We start from the raw sequence: 23,547 nt of genomic DNA, 5'->3' as shown, positions 1-23,547 counted from the left end.
GTTGAGCATATATGAATGCAAAATCAGTTAATGGAATTTGTAAAACTGATGAGAAAAAAGTATGTATTAGAGTATATAATATATAGTCAGACTGAATTTCAGAAATATTTTGTGAATATTCTGATTTAATATTTGTAATTCTACCAGTAAATTTAATTATTTAATTTTCAGTTTAGTGTAAAAATTTATTAATTTTTATATGAATCTACTTGACATATGAAATGGTATTCATCTTCATAGTGTTGTTGTTGTTCATTACAGAATTATCACCTTGGAGAGCCGGCCATCATCAATGCTAGAGTGTGATAGTGGGACATTGACTGAGGCCAACCAGGGTGTCAACCTCTATATTCTGGCTGGTCATGAGTCTAGTATGTACTAGCCACCAGATATTATGAAGTGTTAAATAAAGGACCTGTGTCGAGAAGAACACTGGAAATGGTCTGAAGTGAGGTAATGTGGTTCTGATTGTGATAAGCATATTGTGCTGAAGTATCAAGTATACTATGTACTCTGCTGCTCTTTGAAGCGAGAAGCTGGCAAAGGCCATTTTTTTAAGATTTAATCTGCATTAAAGTGGCCTGATTTAAAAATACAAGTGATTGTTTTTACAATTATATATCGTATAATCATGTGTGAAGACCCAAGTGCTGTATTTGCCTTAGATATTCCTCAAAGAGGTGGATGCAAGAACTTTACTGCATGGTAATAAGTATGATACATACTGGATTTTACTTTTTTTATTGGGGGTTTATAAGCTACCAAAGAAATAAAATGATTTTATTGTAGATTAAAAATTGTAGTATGACCAAGATTACAAGAAAGCATTGGATTAGTCAGTAGCTAGGTTATCATTCCCATGATTGACAAATGTTGTTATTTCTGAGTGGGAAGATGCAAAAGTTATACCTCGTGCCCTTGCAAATTTGAAACTGGCTCAACAGCAGTACAAAAAATTTGCATATCATAATCTTGAGTTGCCATACTTAGTGGCACAGTTTGTGTGTACTGTACTGTTGAAACAAATTCAAGTGTGGTCATCTCCAGGTGAAATTGATTTGCACCATATGGTGCTGAATCTCTCTCTAGATAAGATAATGCACTGATTTATGTAATTGTTATTTACATCTAATATACCACACCAAGGCAGTAGTGGTGCAGTTTATTTTTTATCTCTACTGCAAAGTCCTTGATATGCATTGTAATTGGAAATAAAAGGAAATAATTTGTTAAGATTGAGAAGCTTCATAATGCTTGCACACCTCCCTAAGGTTATTACCCTTTAGGTATATCATTTATCATACATTTAACAAAATGCTAAACTAATGTTTAAGGTCTGAATTCAAGTCTTCTTAGTGGCTCAGGATAAAGTTTTATATATGAGAATGTATAAAGGAATTTTCATAGTTTTCATAGGAAAACATCATCTAGGTGCATGCCAAATAAATGTACACTCGTCCCTCACTTTATGTGGGTTCGCTATCTGCAGTTTTGCTTATACGTGGCAACTTCTTTTATACCAGGAATTTACCATGTGGTAAAAATTCATTCCTTTTTGATTAGAGAGGGCAGTTGCTCTGCATTTTTGCTCTTGTGTGATTACTCCAATACAGATCCACTCGATATTTAACCGCTATTGCATTACCACACTAAACTGATGTACTACATTGAAGGCAGTGGTGAATGAGGGATGTCATGTTATGTGCCTCATCCACTAAACATGTCCAGGACACATGAATGAGGAAGGCAGTGAGTGACATGGCTACCAGTGCAGGACAGGTCACCCTCCTGGAGTCCCAGAACACCCACCCCACTGACCTTCCTCTCTGCCGAAGCTATGCCCTTTCCTCCATGACTTCCCAGGCTTCCCACCCACCACCATGCCTCACCAACAACTCTCTCTTTCTCCTTCCTCAGTGAGCAAAGAGCTCATGTTTTAACACAGTGCAAATAATAAATCTACAGTTCTTGACTAATCTTTTCCAGAAAAATGTGAGACCTTCATACATGTATAAAATTAGCATTCATATGAAGTATGAATATATTTGGTAATAAACTACTGATTAGTGAGGAAAATAATATGCAGACTTGGCAAAGTCTGAGAACAGACCCTTGTCTATAACATGTTATAATGGGTTTGTTTTGTGATTTTGGTTTGTGTGTCATCAGGCAAGAATGCATCTGCCACATAAAGCAAGGGACGGGTGTACCATAGGGAAGCTTATATAGCTCAGTTTGAGAGTTCTCATGCATTAAAATTGTTTGAAGAAATGACCATCAGTGAGTTTTCAAGAAATCTGAATGTTTCATATACAGTAAACATACCCTCCATTATAAGGTTTATCAAGGTAACTATTTTCTTAATAGGTGCACTAAGTACGGTACAGTATAATGCTCCATTACACTTAGGTTAAACTCTTAATCAGCCTAGCGCTGTGAGCTCAGTACTAAAATAATTTATAAGAAGAATTCATACGTCTAATTAGATACATTTTTTGTGTGTTTCATGAAATATCATCCAAAATCTGGTGAAATTTGGTTATTTATTTACTGAAAAATGCATTTTTCTAATAGCATCTTGTTGCTGTAGGATCACAATGATACCTCAATTATGTAAGATCCAATGAAGCAAAACTGTCAATTTCTGCTCTAAAGTTATTGTGTAAACATTTACTTAATGTATATTAAGAAGGTAAGACTAGGAAGTCAAAATTGTCATGTAGGCTATTATTTCATAAGTCACATGTAACTGAGGTATGAATGTACAGTGTACAGGCCATATGGAAAGAGTTACTAATATAGATACCAATATCATGTTTATAACATTGTTGTAAAATTCTTTTGAAAGTTATCAGAGAGCAGGTATTAAAGCTCAAAAAGCTATGCAGTGACGAGTCGTGATCAGTACTGTACTACTGTCTCTTCTGGAAAGTTGTGTTAATATATTAAAGGGAACATGTGTTATTTTCTCAATAAAATATTCTTTGTGTATAATTCTAATAATGGAAGAGATATTCAGTTGCACGTGTTACTTAATCCTTTCACTGTCGACATCCCCAAATTGAAAGACCCTTCTGTGTTGCCAGTTAAATACTATAATTTTATCTTCAAAAATGGTAGAGAATCTTTTTCTACAGTAATGACACCAAAATTGCAAAATTTGATGTAATACGTACTTACAGAATTACGCAGGGACACAATTAACCCTTTGAGGGTTTCGGACGTACTAGTACGTCTTACACGCAGGGTTTTTTTATGTACTAGTACGCATAATTTCTAGCGCCGTCAAATCTCGCAGGAAAAGGCTGGTAGGCCTCCATATGAAAGAATGGGTCTATGTGGTCAGTGTGCACGGTATAAAAAATCCTGCAGCACACAGTGCATAATGAGAAAAAAAAACTTTGACCATTTTTTTTGGAATAAAACAGCGACTTTGCACTGTATTTTCGTATGGTATTTATTGTTGTATTCTAGTTGGTCTCATTTTATAGAATGGAAGGCATATCACAGAAATTGAGATGATTTTGACTGGTTTTACAATGAAAAGTACCTTGAAATTGAGCTCAAAGTAGCAGAAATGTTCGATTTTTACCAAAGTTCAAAAGTAAACAAATCATGCCAAGCGTCCAATACACGTCGACTGGTGAGTCTAATATTCTTTTGCAAGTGCTCCAATATGATTTATACCATTTTTTAAACTAGTGCAGTAGTATGCATAACAGTAAATCTTCTATTTTTTAGTGAGAATAAAAATTCAAAGTGGAAAGCAAAAGAATGTAAGAGGGGCCTTGAGACGTGACTAATGAACAGAGGAAATGTCATTTTAGTGCCAGGAATGTATTTCTTGTTTGTTCTGGACCCTATTCGGAAATTGGCATTTTTTGAAATTTGTGTGAAATTGGCAAAATTGCTAAATTCTGACCACTGTATTGGATAGTTAAAAATGGTAAATGGGTGGTTTCTTGCACTTATTCAATAGAAAAAGTGTAGTTCTAGCGAAATATTCATGTTTTTTGTCGACTAGTACAGTGGAATTGGCCGAAAATGGGACTCAAAGTGGGCAAAATCGCCGATGCGTAAACATCGCCGAGACCGCTAACTTCGGGAGAGAATAATTCCGTAAGTTTTCCATCAAATCTCATAATTTTGGTGTCATTATGATCAGGAAAAGATTCTCTATCTTTTCATAAGAAAAAACTTTTTTTTTTTTTTTTTTTTTTTTAAATTTGGCCGACCCTGAGAACGAGTTTCTGAGAGGGCCTGTCGACCCTCAAAGGGTTAAGGGTTGGTGAGCACTTCGCCCAATAGTGATGTTGCCCACCTTGAGGCCTGTTCTAGGTCAGCTCCAGTGCTCAAACCAACCCACCTTCCACCTATTTCACTAGTATGCCTTTTTCTAGTATCCAGTGACATAAAGTAATTACCCATTCAACCATCAAAATTATTTAATTAAATGCCCAGAATTTAATGATTTGGCCAATTTTACACTATTTCAATAAATTTCAATTTAAAAACAGAGGCTAAAGCAAACATTGCAGGCATTCCAACCACTGAAACAACTTTCCCTCACATCATTAATCATATCCCCAGGGCTCTCCATTTTGAATTCATTGTCACACAAAAAATTTTCCCTATTTCTCGGCTAATGGACCATAACCAAGGATGCTTGTTCATGTTTAATCTGTTCCAATAATTGAAGCATAATAAAGCTCATAAAAACAGACCAAGGAAGGTAGGGGGACCCTGCCCTTCTTAAGAAAATTGAGAAAAATCTATCATATCTGCCATTTTGTGGCCTTTTCAGGCTACTTCCTCTCTGAAACCAACCAAAATCTTCTCTTTGCCTCTAGAATTTTTCTGATCTACATATTGACACCAAAAAACTGCTAATAAGACCTTGAAAATCACTCGAAAAATGCTCCACATCCACTATTTTAACCCAATAGCAGGGTTGGAGGTTAGCAGTTCCTATCATACGCTACATGGGGCAGGATTTTTTTTATACACTGCACACACTTGCCACATAAACCCATTCTGTCAAGTCTAGGTCAAAACTTGCCGCTTCAAGCAAATTTGAAGACACTACAAAGTATACGTAGATCTATGCGAGTGATATAAATCCCACTGACAGTGAAAGGGTTAAGCAGAAGTTTGATTACAAATACAGTACAGTACTAGTACGTATTGTGAATTTTTGAATTTGGACTACGTAATTTGTGCTCAGGGCTTTCCATATTAGAAATTTAAAATTTATCTTTAGTTAGATTTTTTCTTCAGAATTAGAGATATTTGCAAAACTTTAAATTTAGAATATTTTCTTCAGAATTTTCTGAGTAAGAGAAACTTCTGAATTCAAAATTTGGCAAATCTTTAATTACCATAGTGAGATGTTTCTAATTGTCTGATTTTTTTTTCACTCCTGTGAAGTTTTCCAGTTTTGGAGATCATTCTGAACTAGAACTTTTATATTCATAGTTAAGGAAATTCCAAATTTGAATATTATACCCAAGTCTCATACATTTTGTTCATCAAACACTATGCTGTCCTTTCCATCTTCATCTCCATTGATATCTCAGCTGTCTTTAAAGATGTGCACACAGAGTAGTAGACCAGATGAACAAACTTAACCTCTTTGAAAAATACCATCAGTGGCATGACATCTTTGCTTTTGGAGGTTCTCGCATTTTTCTGGTTAAGGCTACATTTTTTTTTTTTTTTAGTACGTATTTTTACCTTTACTTTTTGCTGATGATACTGTGCTTATGGGAGATTCTAAAGAAAAATTGCAAATGTTAGTGGATGAGTTTGGGAGTGTGTGTAAAGGTAGAAAGTTGTAAGTGAACATAGAAACGAGTAAGGTGATGAGGGTATCAAATGATTTACATAAAGAAAAATTGGATATCAAATTGGGGAGGAGGAGTATGGAAGAACTAAATGTTTTCAGATATTTGGGAGTTGACGTGTCAGCGGATGGATGTATGAAGGATGAGGTTAATCATAGAATTGATGAAGGAAAAAAGGTGAGTGGTGCATTGAGGTATATGTGGAGGCAGAGAAGGGAAAATATGAAAGTATAGTAGTACCAACACTATTATATGGGTGTGAAGCTTGGGTTGTAAATGCTGCAGCGAGGAGGTGGTTGGAGGCAGTGGAGATGTCCTGTCTAAGGGCAATGTGTGGTGTAAATATTATGCAGAAAATTTGGAGTGTGGAAATTAGGAGAAGGTGTGGAGTTAATAAAAGTATTAGAGGGCTGAAGAGGGTTTGTTGAGGTGGTTTGGTCATTTAGAGAGAATAGATCAAAGTAGAATGACATGGAGAGTGTATAAATCTGTAGGGGAAGGAAGGCGGGGTAGGGGTTGTCCTCGAAAAGGTTGGAGGGAGGGGGTAAAGGAGGTGTTGTGGGTGAGGGGTTTGGACTTCCAGTAAGCGTGCGTGAGCGTGTTAGATAGGAGTGAATGGAGACAAATGGTATTTGGGACCTGATGAGCTGTTGGAGTGTGAGCAGGGTAATATTTAGTGAAGGGATTCAGGGAAACCGGTTGTTTTGTATAACCGGACTTGAGTCCTGGAAATGGGAAGTACAATGCCTGCACTCTAAAGGAGGGGTTTGGGATATTGGCAGTTTGGAGGGATATATTGTGTATTTTTATATGTATATACTTCTAAACTGTTGTATTCTGGGCACCTCTGCAAAAACAGTGATTATGTGTGAGTGAGGTGAAAGTGTTGAATGATGATGAAAGTATTTTCTTTTTGGGGATTTTCTTTCTTTTTGGGTCACCCTGCCTCGGTGGGAGACGGCCGACTTGTTGAGGAAAAAAAAAAGCAAATTTACCTATTCCCCCAATATATGAAAAATCTTACTGAACCTTTTATCCTGCATTTGTTGTAATTTTTTCTAAATTGAAACAGTTCGATTTAGTCACCTTCAAACATTTTGGTGACTGTTGTTCATTGGAAATCTCTTGATATCCAGTAATAGCTCCAGTTTTTTTATAATAGTCCAGGAGTCATTATTTGACACAGAGCTGAATTAGCATGTGAGTGTCAATGGCAGCTTGGCAGTGGATGACCAAAGTGCACCAGACTTGGGAATAGAGTAAAAATATATAAAACTATTCTAAATAAAGGCATAATACCAGCAAGTGGAAAATCCACTTAATGCAGTGATGTCTTGGTTGATACAACCTACTCATAAGTGAAGTGTTACACCAATATAGACTTCACTACATTACAAGTCTAGTTACCAAAAGGTAAAGCTATGTATGCTGGTTCCCTTCACTGCATTATATTTATATCTGTGTAAACATACACACACACAAAAAAAAACATGGATAGCTCCAAGGTAGAATTTGCCCAGAAAAGCGATGTTTCAGAACTTGCCATTTGAGATTAGTGGTTTGCAATTTTATTGCATCTAATGGTTTGAGCTTTTTAGAAATTGGTGAGTGTCCCTGCATTTGTGCTTTTAACAGTACAGTCAAAAAGCAGTATTCAGAGAATGTATTGGCATATTCACAAAAGTTAAGATAGTTGTAAATATGCATATACCATGTTTAACCCGTAAATGGTCCAAGCAGATCTACGTTCATATGCGTAGTGCTCCAAAAGTAGATCTACGTTTTTTTTACATATTTTCAAATATAACAAAAAAAAATGTAGATCAAAGTTTTTTTACACATTTTCAAATGTAAAAAAAAAAAGATCTACTTTTTTTACATACTTTCAAATGTTGAAAAAACGTATACTGTACATATATACGTTTGGACCGTTTACAGGTTAATGTGCTGAAAAAAAATTAACTCAGAAATTGGAAATTGTCATGTGTTGCAAGAGATCTTGTGATAAAATGTGTCAAGTAGTGTATTGTAGCACATTACATTATTTTGTGCTTAACATGAGTATGTTAATCTGTGAGCATTTCATTAATATAACATATGGACAACAAATTTATTAAATTTTATCATTGGCAAAATTTTACAAAAAAAAAAAAAAAATTGGTTTCTGATCTATTATTGTGAATTAAAACCGACAGTGTACAAAGTAACGAGCAAAAAAAGTTTGTTGGAAATTACATTTTATGAATGTGTTCATTTATATAGGGCGGTAGTACAATATTGTGTCACTGGACAAATACCAGTATATCACTCACTCTATTTATTTCAGTATTAAAATGGTGTTTTTTTCCTTCTTATTTTTTGTTGCTCTTCATTTTCATTAGATATAAAAGATAAATCAGGAAATACCATCCTTTAGTACTGAATAATTTTCAGAAATCACTTGCCAAGTTGACTTGAAATTTGGTTTTAATATGTCTTGATATAGTCTTATTAGAAGTGTCAGTTTTTATCACTTTTCAAATAAAAATTACTGGTGCCTTTTAAAACCGTGAGCCAACTTAACTTTGAACTGGGTGTATTTGGGGTGAGCTTCAGGGGAGGAGGAAGAAATCGAATTTTTTTTTATCCAATTTCAATGAAATTTTTACTGTGATTTAAGCAGCATTTGAAACCTGCACCCTGTGTTTGTAGTGATTTTTTGCCTTAAAATATAGATAGAAAAAATAAATAGTGCCCTCTTCTATAGGGCATAAAACAGTAACTACTCTACAAATCTGGTAAGATACAGTGTTTTAGTTGACATCAGATGAATGATAAAGGACTAAATAATTATGTGACTAGTGCCTGCATTTGAGTGAAATGTCAGTAGATTGCATGATAAAAAATTATTTTTTTTTTTTAAGTATTTTTTGGGGAAAAAATCAATAAAAACAACACAGTAAGGAATATCGCAAATCCCCATTATCAATGAGTAGAACCATCATTCCTCAATAATGTGTGCAAAAATCACAACAATCCGTCAAGTAGTTTTTGTACAGTGAGTATCGAAAGGTCAATAACTTATAAATGAGTAAAAGTAGTTACGTTGAGCAGCCCGCAGGCGACTGAGCATCTTTTACTCTGAATACTAATATATAGTCCACAGAAAAGATGCGCCGTGCAGTGTATTTTAATGAAACAGTCATAAAAATCGTAATTTTTGGAGTAAAAAAAAAATTAGCATCATGTCCTCTTGATGACAGCAAGAACAAAAAAAATTGCATTTTTGGAAAAAGATACCTAGAAATATGATAGAAAGAAGCTGATTGCATCAATATGTTACCAGAATTGTGCATATTTTTCAGTAAGAAAACATTTTTTTCCAAAATACTTCTATTATTTTTTTTTTCTTTCCAGGCATTCCTTCCTAAACCCCCCCCCCTTCCCCTTCAGCTCTCAGTCATGCCTTTTAGTTGACTGACACGATTAAACTTAGTAAACTTTTTGTTTCTTAACACATCAGCCGTTTCCCACCGAGGCAGGGTGACCCAGAAAGAAAGAAAAACCCACTCATACATAATCACTGTCTTTGCAGAGGTGCTCAGATATGACAGTTTAGACATCCCTCCAAACTGCCAGTATCCCAACCCCCTCCTTTAAAGTGCAGGCATTGTACTTCCCATTTCCAAGACTCAAATCTGGCTAACTGGTTTCCCTGAACCCCTTCACAAAATATTACCCTACTTACACTCCAGCAGCTCATCAGGTCACAAAAAAAACTTTCATTTGCATTCACTGCTATCTACCACGCTCATGCATGCTTGTTGGAAGTCCAAGCCCTTCTCCTACAAAACCTCCTTTACCCTGTCCCTCCAACCTTTTTGGGGCTGACCCATACCCTGCCTTCCTTCCCCTACAGATTTATGTGCTCTCCAAGTCATTCTACTTTGTTCCATTAAATCTAAATGACCAAACCATGTCCTCAGTAAATATTAATTATTCTCTTTTGATTATTTTATACGAGTTTAAATTTATTGTCAATAATAGCATGAACATAATGTCTATATCCCTCAGATGCTTTTGTTACATTAAATGGTAATCTGTTATGAAACTTTCCTCCTATCACTTCTTAATATCAACTTTAGTTGGTATGTTCTACAAAAATTGAATTTTTAATATGCTAACCTGATACGTTGATGTTTAAATGTACTTGATATTTGACATGTGTGTGTTTGTGTATACTCACCTATATGTGGTTGCAGGGGCTAAGAGAAAGAGTGTGTGTGTATGCATGTATACTGTAATGTCAACACATCTCTGGCAAAACAGTGATAGAGTGATGGTGAAAGGTTTTCTTTCTGTTTTGGGTCACCTTACCTTGGTGGGAGATAGTGTGTTAAAAAGAAAAAAATTCCAACCTAGGAAGTTTATATTCTAAGGATGTAATCTTTCTTAGTAATAACTACAGTAAACCATCTAAGACAACCAAACATGGATCTAGTGTATGAAGAATTATATGGTGAATTTTGAAAGGAAGGTAGCCAAGAGACTTTCAGTGCTAAGATGGCAACTCATACTTGCTCAATAGAAGAAGCTCTGAAAAAAACTGTGTATACAAAGTCACATATTTGCTCTCACCTTGTGTATGCACCAGCTAGAGAACCACACAAGCCATCTGATCTATTGCCATGACTTGGCCTGGATGGATCTGCCATTTCAGCAAAAATCTTAAATACCAGAGGGATGTTGGTTGCCTAACTATTATGTACAATGCCATTAATCTGTGTTATTCTCCCACCTGGCCTGATTTCTGTTGTATCACACAGTAGGCAGCCATCAGTAAATTTAACTGTTCTGTATTATTCTTAAAAACATTACTCTGGTAAGGAAAATTTTTCTGGAGATAATTTTTGGTATAAGCCCTATTATTATTTCCTGGCAAAATGACACTTTTTAGGACCCAACTTTGTGATTGCATTATTTTACAAAAGGCTTAATTTGCCTTTGTTATTAGGATATTTTCAGTCATGAATTTCATAAATGATTGTATATTTTTATTAACACCAAAAGCATGCTGCCTAATACCATGTAGGCACTGTATTTCCCACCTCCAAGACTCAAATCTGGTTAATTGCTTTTCCCTGAATCTCTTCATAAATGTTACGTTGCTCACTCCAACAGCACATAAAGCCATGAAAACCACATGCCTCCACTCATGTTTGTTGGATGTTGTACACAAAATGTCCCCCCCCCCCCATCCTTTCCTAGATGACCCCTATCACTCTTTCTCTCCACAGATTTGTGCACCTAGGGAGGTACTTCCATCCTGCTACACAAGTGTGGAATGGAACCATTTAATTGTTTTCATGATGGTATAATTACTGGTATCTTTCTTTTTGTTTCTTAAAAACACAAGATGACATACATCTTTCTCCTTCTACTTACACTTAGTTCATACTACACATGTATGTGTATATACAACCATCTGAGTCATCTTCTATTTTCTTAATAGTTCTTGTCCTTATGTTATTTCCTTTCATCTCCGTGGGGAAGTGGAGACGAATCCTTCCTCCATAAGCCATGCATATCGGAAAAGGCAACTAAAATGCTGGGAGCAAGGGGGCTAATAACCCCTTCTGTATAAATACACAATTACAAATAAACATTTTAAAGCTTAGTGATAAAAGGTCTAATTATTTATTTTAATTTCAATTCCAGTATCAGTGTCATGCTATCCTAGAGATTGTCACTGTTTGTCTTCTTGTATTGTCGTAATCAAAACTAAGCGCTAACTGTTTAATATGCTTGATCTGAGACTAGCAAGAGTGGAGAGTATAACAGAAATAGAGTTATTAAGGGTGGTGAGGAGTGCTAAAGGAAATATAATCAAAGGTTGTATAATAAATATGTTGCTGTTTTCTTGTAAAGAAACAGTGGCAAATTAGTGATTGAGGTGTCTAAAGTTGATTTATATGATGAATTTCTCATTGGACACTTTTCCTGTGAGGAATATCCTGAGATATACCTCAGGGTATCCTTTATAGGGAAGGTATCCACCAAGATATTCCTTACAATTAAGTCTCTTAATGGACATTCTATTCAGAGGAAATAAGCACACTGTTTTGTCAAACATTGACCTTGAAAGCACTGTAGTTGCTCAAGAAGTTTAGAAAAAAGCCAGAAGTTCCTAGTGCTTGTAGTTTTCTAGTCATGGTACTGTATACACACACAGCTTGCACTGAGGAAAAGGAAACTTATGAAGACATATTGGTCCAACTTGGACCATTTACATCCACATTTTTTAATGCAAGAAAACAATGATCTTGGAAAGGATAAATAGATCAGTTGCAAAGCAGTCCTTTCTGAAATCATATTGATTACACTAGTAGTAAGTGAAAGAAAAAATGCTATTATTTACCCAAAGCTTATTCTCTCTAGAATTTAACAAGTGATTTATAGTACAGTAATGTTGATCTGTTGACGTTAGCCATTGCTTGACTTGTTTAGTAAAATGGGACTACATTTACTGTGTTGCACAAAGATAGGCAGAGTTGGTAGGCATGTTAGATGTGATGCTAGCTAGCTAGCACATTCACACAGTAATCCAGGACTTGCCATGTCTTACTGTTGTTTCCAACACATTGGCACTACTGGCAGCTGTTCACAAAAATTGACTATCTGGGTCTGGGATTGCATATTTGCAAATAGGTCTGCTTTTGTTTGATCATTGAAAATGACAGTCCTATCTGTTCTTTCAGTTTAGAGGTGGAATTGTGTCATTAAGTGAATATCCATGTTTGTCCTTTATCAAAGATCAGATTATGGAGCCCAGTTTTCCTGATGCCCACTTTATTTTAAATGGAGATGGCCAAGTGATATTACTAAATTTAAAAAGAGAAACTTTCAGTTTTTTGGGGGTCACCTTGCCTCGGTGGGATACAACAGCTAGTTCATTGAAAGGAAAAAAAGGCCAAGTGATAAACTTTTTCCATTCACAAACAGGCTTGTCTTTCTACATTCCTTTTTGTGGATACTGTAAATGAAAGGCTCTTATATCTCCTAAAACGTTGTCAGCTGCCTGACATTAGTGATAACCAAACTAGGGCAGATCTGAAGGCTTTCGCATATACTGGCGATGAGGTATGCATTTGCTCTATAGTCAGAATGTGATTATTAAATGGTTGATAACCTCACCTTACAGCAAGGAATTTCATTCACTGGTTACATTCTCCAAATAAGTAGCTGATTAGTTCCCATTTGCAACCAGGCTGTATGAGATTTTGTTTTGATGTTCAGTGCAGTAGAGATAGCCTTGTGATCAGATGAGCTGATATAACACAGCACTTGGTAATTAGTTACACCCTCAGATAGAGGATTCACTGCTGACTTGATGGCAGAGCGAAAGATAATGGTTTGCAGAACCCTCTAACATTCAGTCATCAAAATAATGAAGGGATTTTGCCTTTCAAAGACCTTTTTATTTTTTTAACATTTGCTGTAACTTTGATTGTTTTTTTTTTTTTTTTTTTTTTTTTTCGAGTGAGTGAGTGAGAGTGAGTGAGAGTGAGTGTGTGAGTGTGTGAGTGAGTGAGTGAGTGAGTGAGTGAGTGAGTGTGTGTGTGTGTGTGTGTGTGTGTGTGTGTGTGTGTGTGTGTGTGTGTGTGTGAGTGAGTGAGTGAGTGAGTGAGTGAGTGAGTCCAAACAGTTACTGTTCCTACTTACGAGTGAGAGGAAACTGCTCTCTTCCAAGTCTAAAACTATGCTTCACATCTTGCCTCCTCGCTCCCATCAGGAAAGAGTTTTGAGCCTGAAGAATAGAAAGACTTAATATTGGCTAGAGGTACCATAATTTATATCATGTTCCATGATAGGGCTATAGGAGTTATAAAAAAACAGTGAGTCCCTGTTAGGCTACAAGAATGACAGGGGGGTTAAAAACACACTTCCTCATTCATATACAGTGGTACCCTGAGTTTCAGCCATAATTTGTTCCAGAAAGCTGTTCAAGTGCCGTTACCGAATGAATTTGTTCCCATAAGGAATGATGTAAATTAGATTAGTCCATTTCAGACCCCCCGAAAATACACTTACAAAAGCACTTACAATAATACAATTACGTACATAATTGTTCAAGTTGGGAGCTGTATGAAACTCGGGGTACCACTGTATCAGCAAAATAATTCTAGTCTCCATCAACAGCTTATTTGTCTGACAAAGTATTATCACTGGTGATTATCTTATAATACACTAGACTGACATGATTTACATCATTGAGAAGTCAGTTAAGATAAACATGATCCAGTAATGTTAACCCTTTGACTGTCGCAACCCCCAATCCTGAGGTGTCTCCTGGTGTCGCAAAATTTAAAAAAAAAAAAAAAATTATTTTTTCTTATGAAATGATAGAGAATCTTTTCCCGATTGTAATGACACCAAAAAAACGAAATTTGATGGAAAACTGACGGAATTATGCTCTCGCGAAGTTAGCGACCTCGGCGCTGTTTACAAATCGGCGATTTCGCCCACTTTGAGCCCTATTTTCGGCTAATTCCATTGTTCCAGTCGCCCAAACTCATAGCTATTTCTTTAGAACTTCATTTTTTCTATCGATTGGGTACAAGAAACTGCCCATTTACTGATTTCAACTACCTAATAATGTGGTCAGAAATTTGCAATTTGGCCAATTTCACGAAAACTAAAAAATATGACAATTTCAAAATAAGGTCCAGAATGAACAATGCAGACATTCCAGGCTCTAAAATAACGTTTTCTTTGTTCATCAGTCACGTCTCCAGGCCCCTCTGGTATTACTCTTGCTTTCTATTTTGAATTTTTATTCAAACAAAAAATATTAGACTTACTATTATGCAGACTACTGCAATGCTGTAATACCTGTATAAATAACATCAACCCATTCATGACTGCATATTAGAATGGCTAGTTGGACATTTATTGGACAATGGCATCATTTGTTTACTTTTGAACATTGGCAAAAATCAAACATTTCCCCTACTTTGAGCTCCATTTCTAGGTTCTTTTTATAGTAAAATCAATCAAAAACACCTCTATTTCTGTAATATGTTTTCCATTCTATCAAATGAGACCAAGAAAACGAGAATACAACCATAAATACTATACGAAAATAGACCACAAAGTCGGCATTTTAATTAAAAAAAACGGTCGGAGTTTTTTTTTTTCTCATTATGCACTGCGTGCTCCAGGATTTTTTTTATATGGTGCACACTGACCACACAGACCCATTCTCTCACATGTGGGCCTACCAGCTTTCTCCTGCTTGATTTGAAGCCGCTAGAATTTATGAGTATATATACGTCAAACACGGCACCTCGTAAAACGTATATATACGGCCGCGACAGTCAAAGGGTTAATATGCCTGTGTAATTCTTTTAATTGGTGAGAGATCATCCGTGCATACCCAGAGTGGCACTGTCCTTTATTTTATTTGTTAACATCATATTGAGCCAAAATACTTGGCTTTTTGAGTACAGTACATAACTTTACATCTACTCAATTTCCATAGCTTCATTAACATCACAAAATTTGAACAAATATAGTACTCCCAAGTCACACTGTTGGTTATAATTAAATAACATGGCAGTAGAGGAAGAATACGTAAAACCTCCGGGACACCTATTGATGCATGAATGACATATTTTCAAAGCTTTATTTACTTCAACAGCCATGTTCCAAGCAGGGTGAACCAAAGAAGAAAACACATTCACCATCATTCATACAGTCACTGTTTTTCCATGTGTGCTGACATTACAATTCAGATTATCCTCCAACTGCAACATCCCCACTCCTGCAGAGTGCAGGCACTGCTCTTTCCACCTCCAGGACTCAATCTGGTTAACCATTTTCCATGAATCCTTTCATAAAAAGTTACATTACACTCCAACAGCACATCAATTGAAACCCATTTGTCTCCATTCACTCCTATTTAACACACACAAGCCTGCTGGATGCTCAAACCCCTAAAATTGAAAACCTCTTTTACTCCCTCCAACCATTCCTGGGATGACCCCTACCCCTCCTACATTCCACCCCAAATTTATATACCCTCCTTGGTAGCATATCCCTCTTCATCCTCTCTACATGCCCAAACAACTTATAGCCTTGTGAACCCACATCACCTTTTAATTTCTATGCTCTGAATTCTCTGCTTGATATTCACACCACACAATGCTCTCCAACATAACATCTCCCTTATCTCTTCCTACGTCCTTACTGCAGCATTCAAAATACATGCCTCACATCCACATACAAATGTTGATACCATTATACATTGATACATTCCCCCCCCCCCCTTTTTTTTTTGTCTCCATAGATAAACTTCTTTCCACAAATACCTCAAACACACAACCCACCTCTATCCCTTCATCTATTCTGTGGTTCATCTTATCTTTCATAGACCCATCTGCTGACATGTCCACTCCCAAATATCCAAATACATCCATTTCCTCTCTCCAGTTCTATATTCAGCCTACCATTGTTCAGACTTTTGGTTACTCTCATTACCTTGCTCTATTCTACATTTACTTTTAATTTCCTTCCTTCTCATAGGCTCCCAAATTCATCCACTGCCAACCTTTACCACTTGTCTTCATTATCTCCCAGAACAACTGTCTAATATTAGCAAAGAGCAACTGTGATAACTCTCACTTTGTATCAGATCCAACATCTTTTAATCCCACACCTTTTCTTAATAGCCTAGTTTTCACTTCATTTAAAACCCCATCTATAAATATGTTTAACAACTAACCATGGTGACACCATGCAGTCATTATATAATATCAATTTAAAGCTCTGTTTAAAACTTATGGCAACATTCCTTGTCATATACAAAGTGCTGCATTCAATGACTTGTAATCAGTGTCATATGACAGTATGTATCCTACTCTAAATGATTATGTACAGTCTTTTATTTTAGTAATGATTTTTTTATCCAATGTGATCAAAGGTGATAGGCAAAAATCTTCATATAGAAAAATTGATCAGATGTATTAATATTTGTTTTTGATTGACATGTAATACAGTTCATATGTAAATATCACGCACTTAGCATGATATATAAGTTTTGCAAATCTGAAAGTGAAATATTACATAATGGGATAATTGCACGCTTGTGCTATGGTATGCAAATACCATTGGGTGAAGAGGAACTAAATAACATTGTAATAAAGTTCTTCTATTCTTGACTTTTGTTTAAAGATTATAAACAAACTATATCACTATTGTAAAATAATAATAATGAAATATATTACCACTGTAAATAATACTATTTTTTTTAATTACCACATGAGTGACACTTCAGTAATGGTGGAAACAAACAGCCGTCACTTTCCATATTCATTGACTTACTTGAATATTCTTGCAATTTATTTCAAGTGTATAAATCAATCAAATTAAGCACCAAACCTAACAGTCATTCAAGTATATAAATAAAATAGTTATCACTATCTTAAGTTTTGCAACAATAATATAAAACAGATATTATAGTAGTTCTTTTGTCCACATTTAGTGCTTCATTATGATTATAATAATTATAATATAGTACAGCTCTAAATTATATTTATACACTTGTGACATCATTGCTGGATAGATATAATACTTGTATCAGAATGTTGCCTAAACATGCACTTTTTAAAACTAAATTGCTAACATTTTTGCCATGTTACTGAAGTAATATGGGCTTACTAATTGTTGTACTGTACAGTGAAAATGGATTTAAAAATTTTTATATAAAGTACTGTATAAAATATACATTACATTTTAACTCTGTCTTTCTTAAAGTATATTCATCAAAGTAGCTGTGTGCATGCTCAGTGACTGATGGAAGGGATGCCATCGTTTACCTTCTGCAAGATTTTATTTTTCTTTAAAAATCTGTTTCATTATAAACTAGCCTTGTACAGTACTATAAAGCCTCAAGAGATCAGTTGGTGAAATGATGACTAAAGAAAACTTTGTGCAGAGGCATTAATAGTTTGGATACATACCACTCCTTCAATCAAGCTGTAATTTAATACAGTAGGCAGGTACAGACAGGTTGCATCACAGAGAACAGTTATATATTCAATGCAATCCCCTCTCTCGACATGGATGAGTAAAATTGAAACTAGTAGCTTTGAGATTCCTGATGTCTAGGGTAGAAAAACAATAGATTTTGCAGTTATCCACGCTGATATACTATACATCATTTGAGGTAAGAAAAGAATGTCCAACATGTTATTTTCTCTGTACAGTATAATGTTTAAGCACTTGTATTCTTTCTCTTTGTTTTTTCAATGCACCAGCTGTCTCCCTCCGAAGCAGGGTGACTTAAAAAGAAAAACGAAAGTTTTTCTTTTTACATGTAATAATTTATACAGAAGGGGTTAGCACTCATATTATTGCTAGTAATTTTGGGAGAATTTAAACTTATAATGTATACAGGAGGGCTTTACAGCGTTTTGCTAATACAAGTACAGTGGAACCCCAGTTTTCGTCCAGTCCGGTTACCACACAGTTCAGTTTTCGACCACTTTTTTCAGCAAAATTTTCCCTATTTTCGTACATCCACTTGGAAATCATCCATACCAGACATGTCCACCTGGTCGTGGGACGTGGCAGCACAAACTTTCGTGACTCAGTCTATCTTTGTTACTCGTCCAGTGAGCATTACTCCGTGTGTTCATCCGAAACATATCGTAATAATCCATTGTTTTTTGTGCTTGCGACTGCTAAATAAGCCACCATAGGGCCAAAGAAAGTTCTGAGTGCCAGCCCTTTGGTAAAGAAGGTGAGAAACACGATAAGAAAGAACTTGTAGAGAAATACAAAAGTGGCCTACGTGTGATGTTAAATGTTCATTTACCCATTTCATTAGTCATATTTATTTCTCATTGTTTTCTGTATGTAAAACTATAGTTATTCTGTATAAAATGTATTATTTTTTAATATTTTTGGGTGTCTGGAACAGATTAATTGGATTTACATTATTTCTTATGGAAAATATTCAGTTTTCCCACAAATCGGTTTTCAGCCAACCTTCTAGAATGGATTGAAGACGAAAACCAGGGTTTCACTGTGTACCCATTATTCATTTTTTCAGATTTCCTACAGTAAATATATTTGCCACTCACTTTATGTTAATGATGAAAATATTTTAAGGTAAGTAATTTGTTTATTGGATATGCATTTTTTAGGCCCAGCTCTATTGTTCACTTAATATATGATAATGTAAATATGTTATCAGGCTTTTATATACATTTGAAAGTGAAAAAAGGCTATGATTCACTTTACAGCAGTAGCCCAGAGCCTAACCTGCTGTATAAGTGAGGCCCTCCTGTACTAGCTGCATGTTCTACTCTTATTAATTGTATAATTCTTAGTATCTTTCTCAACACTTACTAAAGTTTTAATCGTCATTTTTTTACATGTTGGAAAATAGGTTTGTATACTATCTCCATATATACATAGTGAGTTAGTACTATTGCTATCTCTTTTTGTATTGCTCTGATGTTTGTACTTAATTTTACATTGATTGCTCATGTGTATACTTTGGCTATGATATTGGTGCTCATTACAATTTAGCATTTGGGGAAAATGGGTCAGTGAGTATTAAATCATTTCCTTCTTAAAAAATAAAATGCATTTTTTAGTTGTTGATTGCAATTGTAGGTTGATATTATCTTTTTTTTTTTTTTTTTTTTTTTTTTTTTTTTTTTTTTTTTTTTTTTTGGCGAGTGCTTAGTAATAATAAAATACTGTAATTGCAAATTCTTGCAGTGGTTCCATGATTAAACAAACATAAGATACTGCCCATTATAGTATATACATGTAGTTAGTAAGCTGACAAATTATTACTCTAAATATTTTTTATTCAATATTCAGTAAAATCAGTGGATTACAGTACATATACTTTGACATGAAATGAATTAATCAAAACCTTCCAAGAAACCGTCATACCCATATTTATTGTGCATGAAGCTTATGGATACATTTTGCCTTCAGTGGTAGCTGGAAATTAATTTCTGATGTAATAATTATAATTTTGGATTTTGTTTTCTTGAGCACCTGTTCTTTCTTGACATTCACAAGTGCTCACTCACCAAACTATGAATGCAACAACAATGATGAAGAAATGCTAAAGTTCATACTCAAGAGTGACAGTATGATCATCAGGTTCATAAACTCTAGAAGAGACATGCTTTCAACTGAGACTTTTGAAAGCATAGATTCCTGACTCATAACATGAATGCTAGCATTCTGTTGAATAATTTAGAAGTTATATAAGAAAAGGCCCTTTATGAATAATTTCTCCAACAGCACAAGGCTCAGTATAAAAGGGTCTGCAGCAATTTGCAGAAACATTTCCGAGCCCTCCATAAAAGATACAAGCACATCATCAAATACTTAGGTTCATTAAATTTAATAGCTTTATATGTTAATAAACAGTTTACATTAAACTCTTGCCTTGATAGGGAGTCAATGCAACTCATATAAGTAGGAACTAGTGGGAACCTCAGAAGCAAAAATTCCCTCATTTGGTTTCAATTTTCTATTTATCATCCAAGTCGGAATATCCAGCAAAAGAGGGCTAAAGCAAAGTTTTGCATCTTCCACATTGAGAATCCAGATGTAGAATTTGTATTGTCAGTATAAAAATTATAATAACCCCATGGTCATCCAACAGAGAGTAAGACTAAGCCACTAACACAGGGGTCAGCAAATTTTTTTGGGTGTTACCCCAAAACAAATTTGTGTATAGCAAAATTTCCCACTAGATTTGAAAGTCCACAGAGTCCGGAAAACACAAGGTGCATTCAAATTCTATTTCTGTGAAGCCATAATTGAGAAACTGTTCCTCATATGTATTTTTCCTGTTTGATGCCATCTTAAGAGTAAAAGTGAAAATGACTGAAAAACAGATGGCTCATAGGATTTTAGGATATTATATATAACTTTAACATTGTTACTCATAAAGACTGGGATACAAAAAAGACATCACAAAAAACAGAATAGAATATAAAATTAATAGAAAACTTCCAAACATTTATACGCATTATTATATGAGCACTTTAAAATATCTATAAATGAAATCATAAATTCAAATAAAAGAATAAAAATAAATATTGTACACTCCTAACTGTTATGGCAAATCACAAAATACTATCTTACCTTGGTTGTTGAAAGTCATAAACCTACTAAAATAAACAATGCACTTCTAATAACTGAGATATATAGAAGTGTTCCATTCACAGACTATTTTGCTGTGATTTCTTCTCACCTTCGCAACCGTTGGCAACAATGTTGATCTGATCTGCTACATAACAAATTGCATTATGTTACACCAAGTATACGTTTCTGGCCGTCTTCTTGTCATAAGTGTTGAGGTTGGGAGACGACACTCTCCCATCTTCATATCGGCCACACTCCTCTTACTCATGGGTATCTCATAGAGAGGCGTCCTGTTCCACTCTGAGAATTGTCAGGTTCCAGTTTCTGTTAGCCATATTCTGTTGGACTGCCCACTCTATCAGTGAGCATGCAGAATTTACCTCTGACATCGTCACAGCTCTCATGCTCTTACTTTATTTTCCCTAATTGCTGATGGACCCTCCTTCAACCCAGACTCTCTCATTGACTTTTTGACAACTGATTTACTACACAAACTTTGAGGATGATGCTTCTAGCACTCCTCACAGCCCTTTCTACCTCTCCCTCTTGCTACCCTCTACCCCTGCACTATCCCTTGCCCCACTGCACTGCGTGACCTAATAATAATCCCTCTCCCTCTTGCTACCCAATACCTCTGCACCCTTCCCTGCCCTGTTGCACTGTATGATCCTTGTAGGTTTAGTGCTTCATTTTTTATTATAACTGCGAGCAGAGACAATTATTGATAGTGAGATAGGACACTAGGCCAAAAGTTATTTGATGGTGGTGTTGACAATGGGACATGCGGTTGTTGTGGAAGCTCCTGAGTCAATGCTGACACGGTGTTGCCAGCCACTGGAATCCTTACCCGTTTCATATTATTGCCAATTTAAGAATGGTCCCTGCAAATTAGATTTTTTATTTTATTAAGAAACTAAAAATTATTTGTTTGAAAAAAAAATATATCTTTCATAATTTGCCTCACTTATTAAATAATAAATTTTTGTGCAATTTTATTTGTTTATTGAGCCTTCATTACCCCTGAGATTTTCATTTTTACCACAGTTTCCTGACCTCTGCTGATGGGACCCCAATGGAAATAAGTCACTGGCTTTTTTTTGGGTTATCCTAGGTTCTTTACACAAATGCTGCTATGTATGATGATCTATGTAACTGTATTTGTGTATACATGAAAGAAACTTGCTTGTACAAATAATACATGTCAAAGAACAGAGCCTTGAGAAATGCCAGAGGCCAAAGGAGATGGCTCAGATACAGAATCCTTACTACTTAATATGACTGACCAGAAAGATGCAATTTTAAAAGCAGCAATACAGTATCCCTAAGGCTACAGCCAAAAAAAGATCACTGATGTTGCACTAGTGTCCAACAAAATTAGCAGCGATGCATTTTCTTAACACATGTTCAATTCTAAATCATTATAAACTTTATACCAAGTCAATTCAGTTGAATGAAATGGTCTATACAATGACTGAACACATGGCAAAACTTCACACCAATTCTGGTTTAGCGCTCTATTTGATTATAATTTACACCAATTCAGAAGAGGAAACAATTCAAAAAGTAAAGCACATTCAGTGTAGAAAGGAATATAAGATTAGAAACAAACAGGATAATAGTCTGACATTTTTTTCTGATTGAATTTTTACCTCATGAACTAATACCCTGTTTACACCCTGTACACCAGACAATCCTGGCCTTGGGAGTAGGAAGACCCTCGGAACTCATTGAAGGCATATCAAAGGTATACACTGCTTAACAGGCTTCTACATAAAAGGTAAAAAGGCACAATACGAACACAAATAACCCACATATAGGAGAGTGTATGACAACGTTTCAGCCCAACTTGGACAATGCGCATCACACTGACATACGAAGATGAGGGAGCCAGTATATATGTACAGGAAAGAGAAAGAAGGAAGTGGATAAGTAGTGGTAGAGGTAATGCTGGTAGAGGAAGTAGTGGTAGTGGCACAAGACAGAGTGAAACGAGGCTAAACTGAGTATTTAGCTAAACGCTAAATACTCAGTACACACATACTCACTTATGTACTCCCACATCATAACTTCAACAATCACTTAGAGCCTTTTATCCATTGTTGACAGGAATATAATTGAACCATTGTTTTTCACAAAAAGCATTTTAGACTATATGAATATATCCTTTGTTTTATACAAATTTAATTTGCTTATAATTAATAATCTACTGTTCAACTATGAAATAATTACTATCCTACTGTACAACTGATAAAATCCTTAGTGTTAAGTAGTCTATAAACCAATACCTCTTCAAGGGGGGCTCCTTGGCGTGGTGAAGAGGCTCTTGGTCTGAGGAATTAGACCTGTCGGTCTACTTCCTCAGACCGAACCTAATTACCCCCCAATCCCCCGTTCCCTATCCCATCCTCCCCTTTTTCCTTTCCTCCTCCCCACCCCTCCCTTTTGCCCTTCCTTTCTGGCCTTTTTTTTTTTTTTTTTTTTTTTTCCCACAGGCACGCTAGTTCCTAGGTAGGGGAAAGGGTACCGGGGTCCATCCCATTCC

General features: G+C 35.5%; 1 protein-coding gene across 9 annotated transcripts in view; it reads left to right on the top strand.

Annotated features, from left to right (window-relative positions):
- hppy (MAP4K3-like protein hppy) overlaps positions 1-17,121 on the top strand; it is a 344,184-nt gene extending 327,063 nt beyond the window's left edge. For all 9 annotated transcript variants that reach the window (XM_070092488.1, XM_070092484.1, XM_070092486.1 and 6 more), the window contains one exon: positions 262-17,121. Coding sequence is in view for 8 of the 9 variants with exons in the window: in XM_070092484.1 (XP_069948585.1) it covers positions 262-382 (121 nt within the window). In the remaining variant the exon portion in view is untranslated. The remainder of the gene's footprint in view (positions 1-261) is intronic.
- The last annotated feature ends 6,426 nt before the right edge of the window (positions 17,122-23,547 follow it).

Source organism: Cherax quadricarinatus, chromosome 39 (assembly GCF_038502225.1).
Source record: "Cherax quadricarinatus isolate ZL_2023a chromosome 39, ASM3850222v1, whole genome shotgun sequence".
Classification (NCBI taxonomy): domain Eukaryota; kingdom Metazoa; phylum Arthropoda; class Malacostraca; order Decapoda; family Parastacidae; genus Cherax; species Cherax quadricarinatus.
The sequence above is the reverse complement of the archived record's forward strand: the minus strand, read 5'-3'. Positions and strand labels throughout refer to the sequence as shown.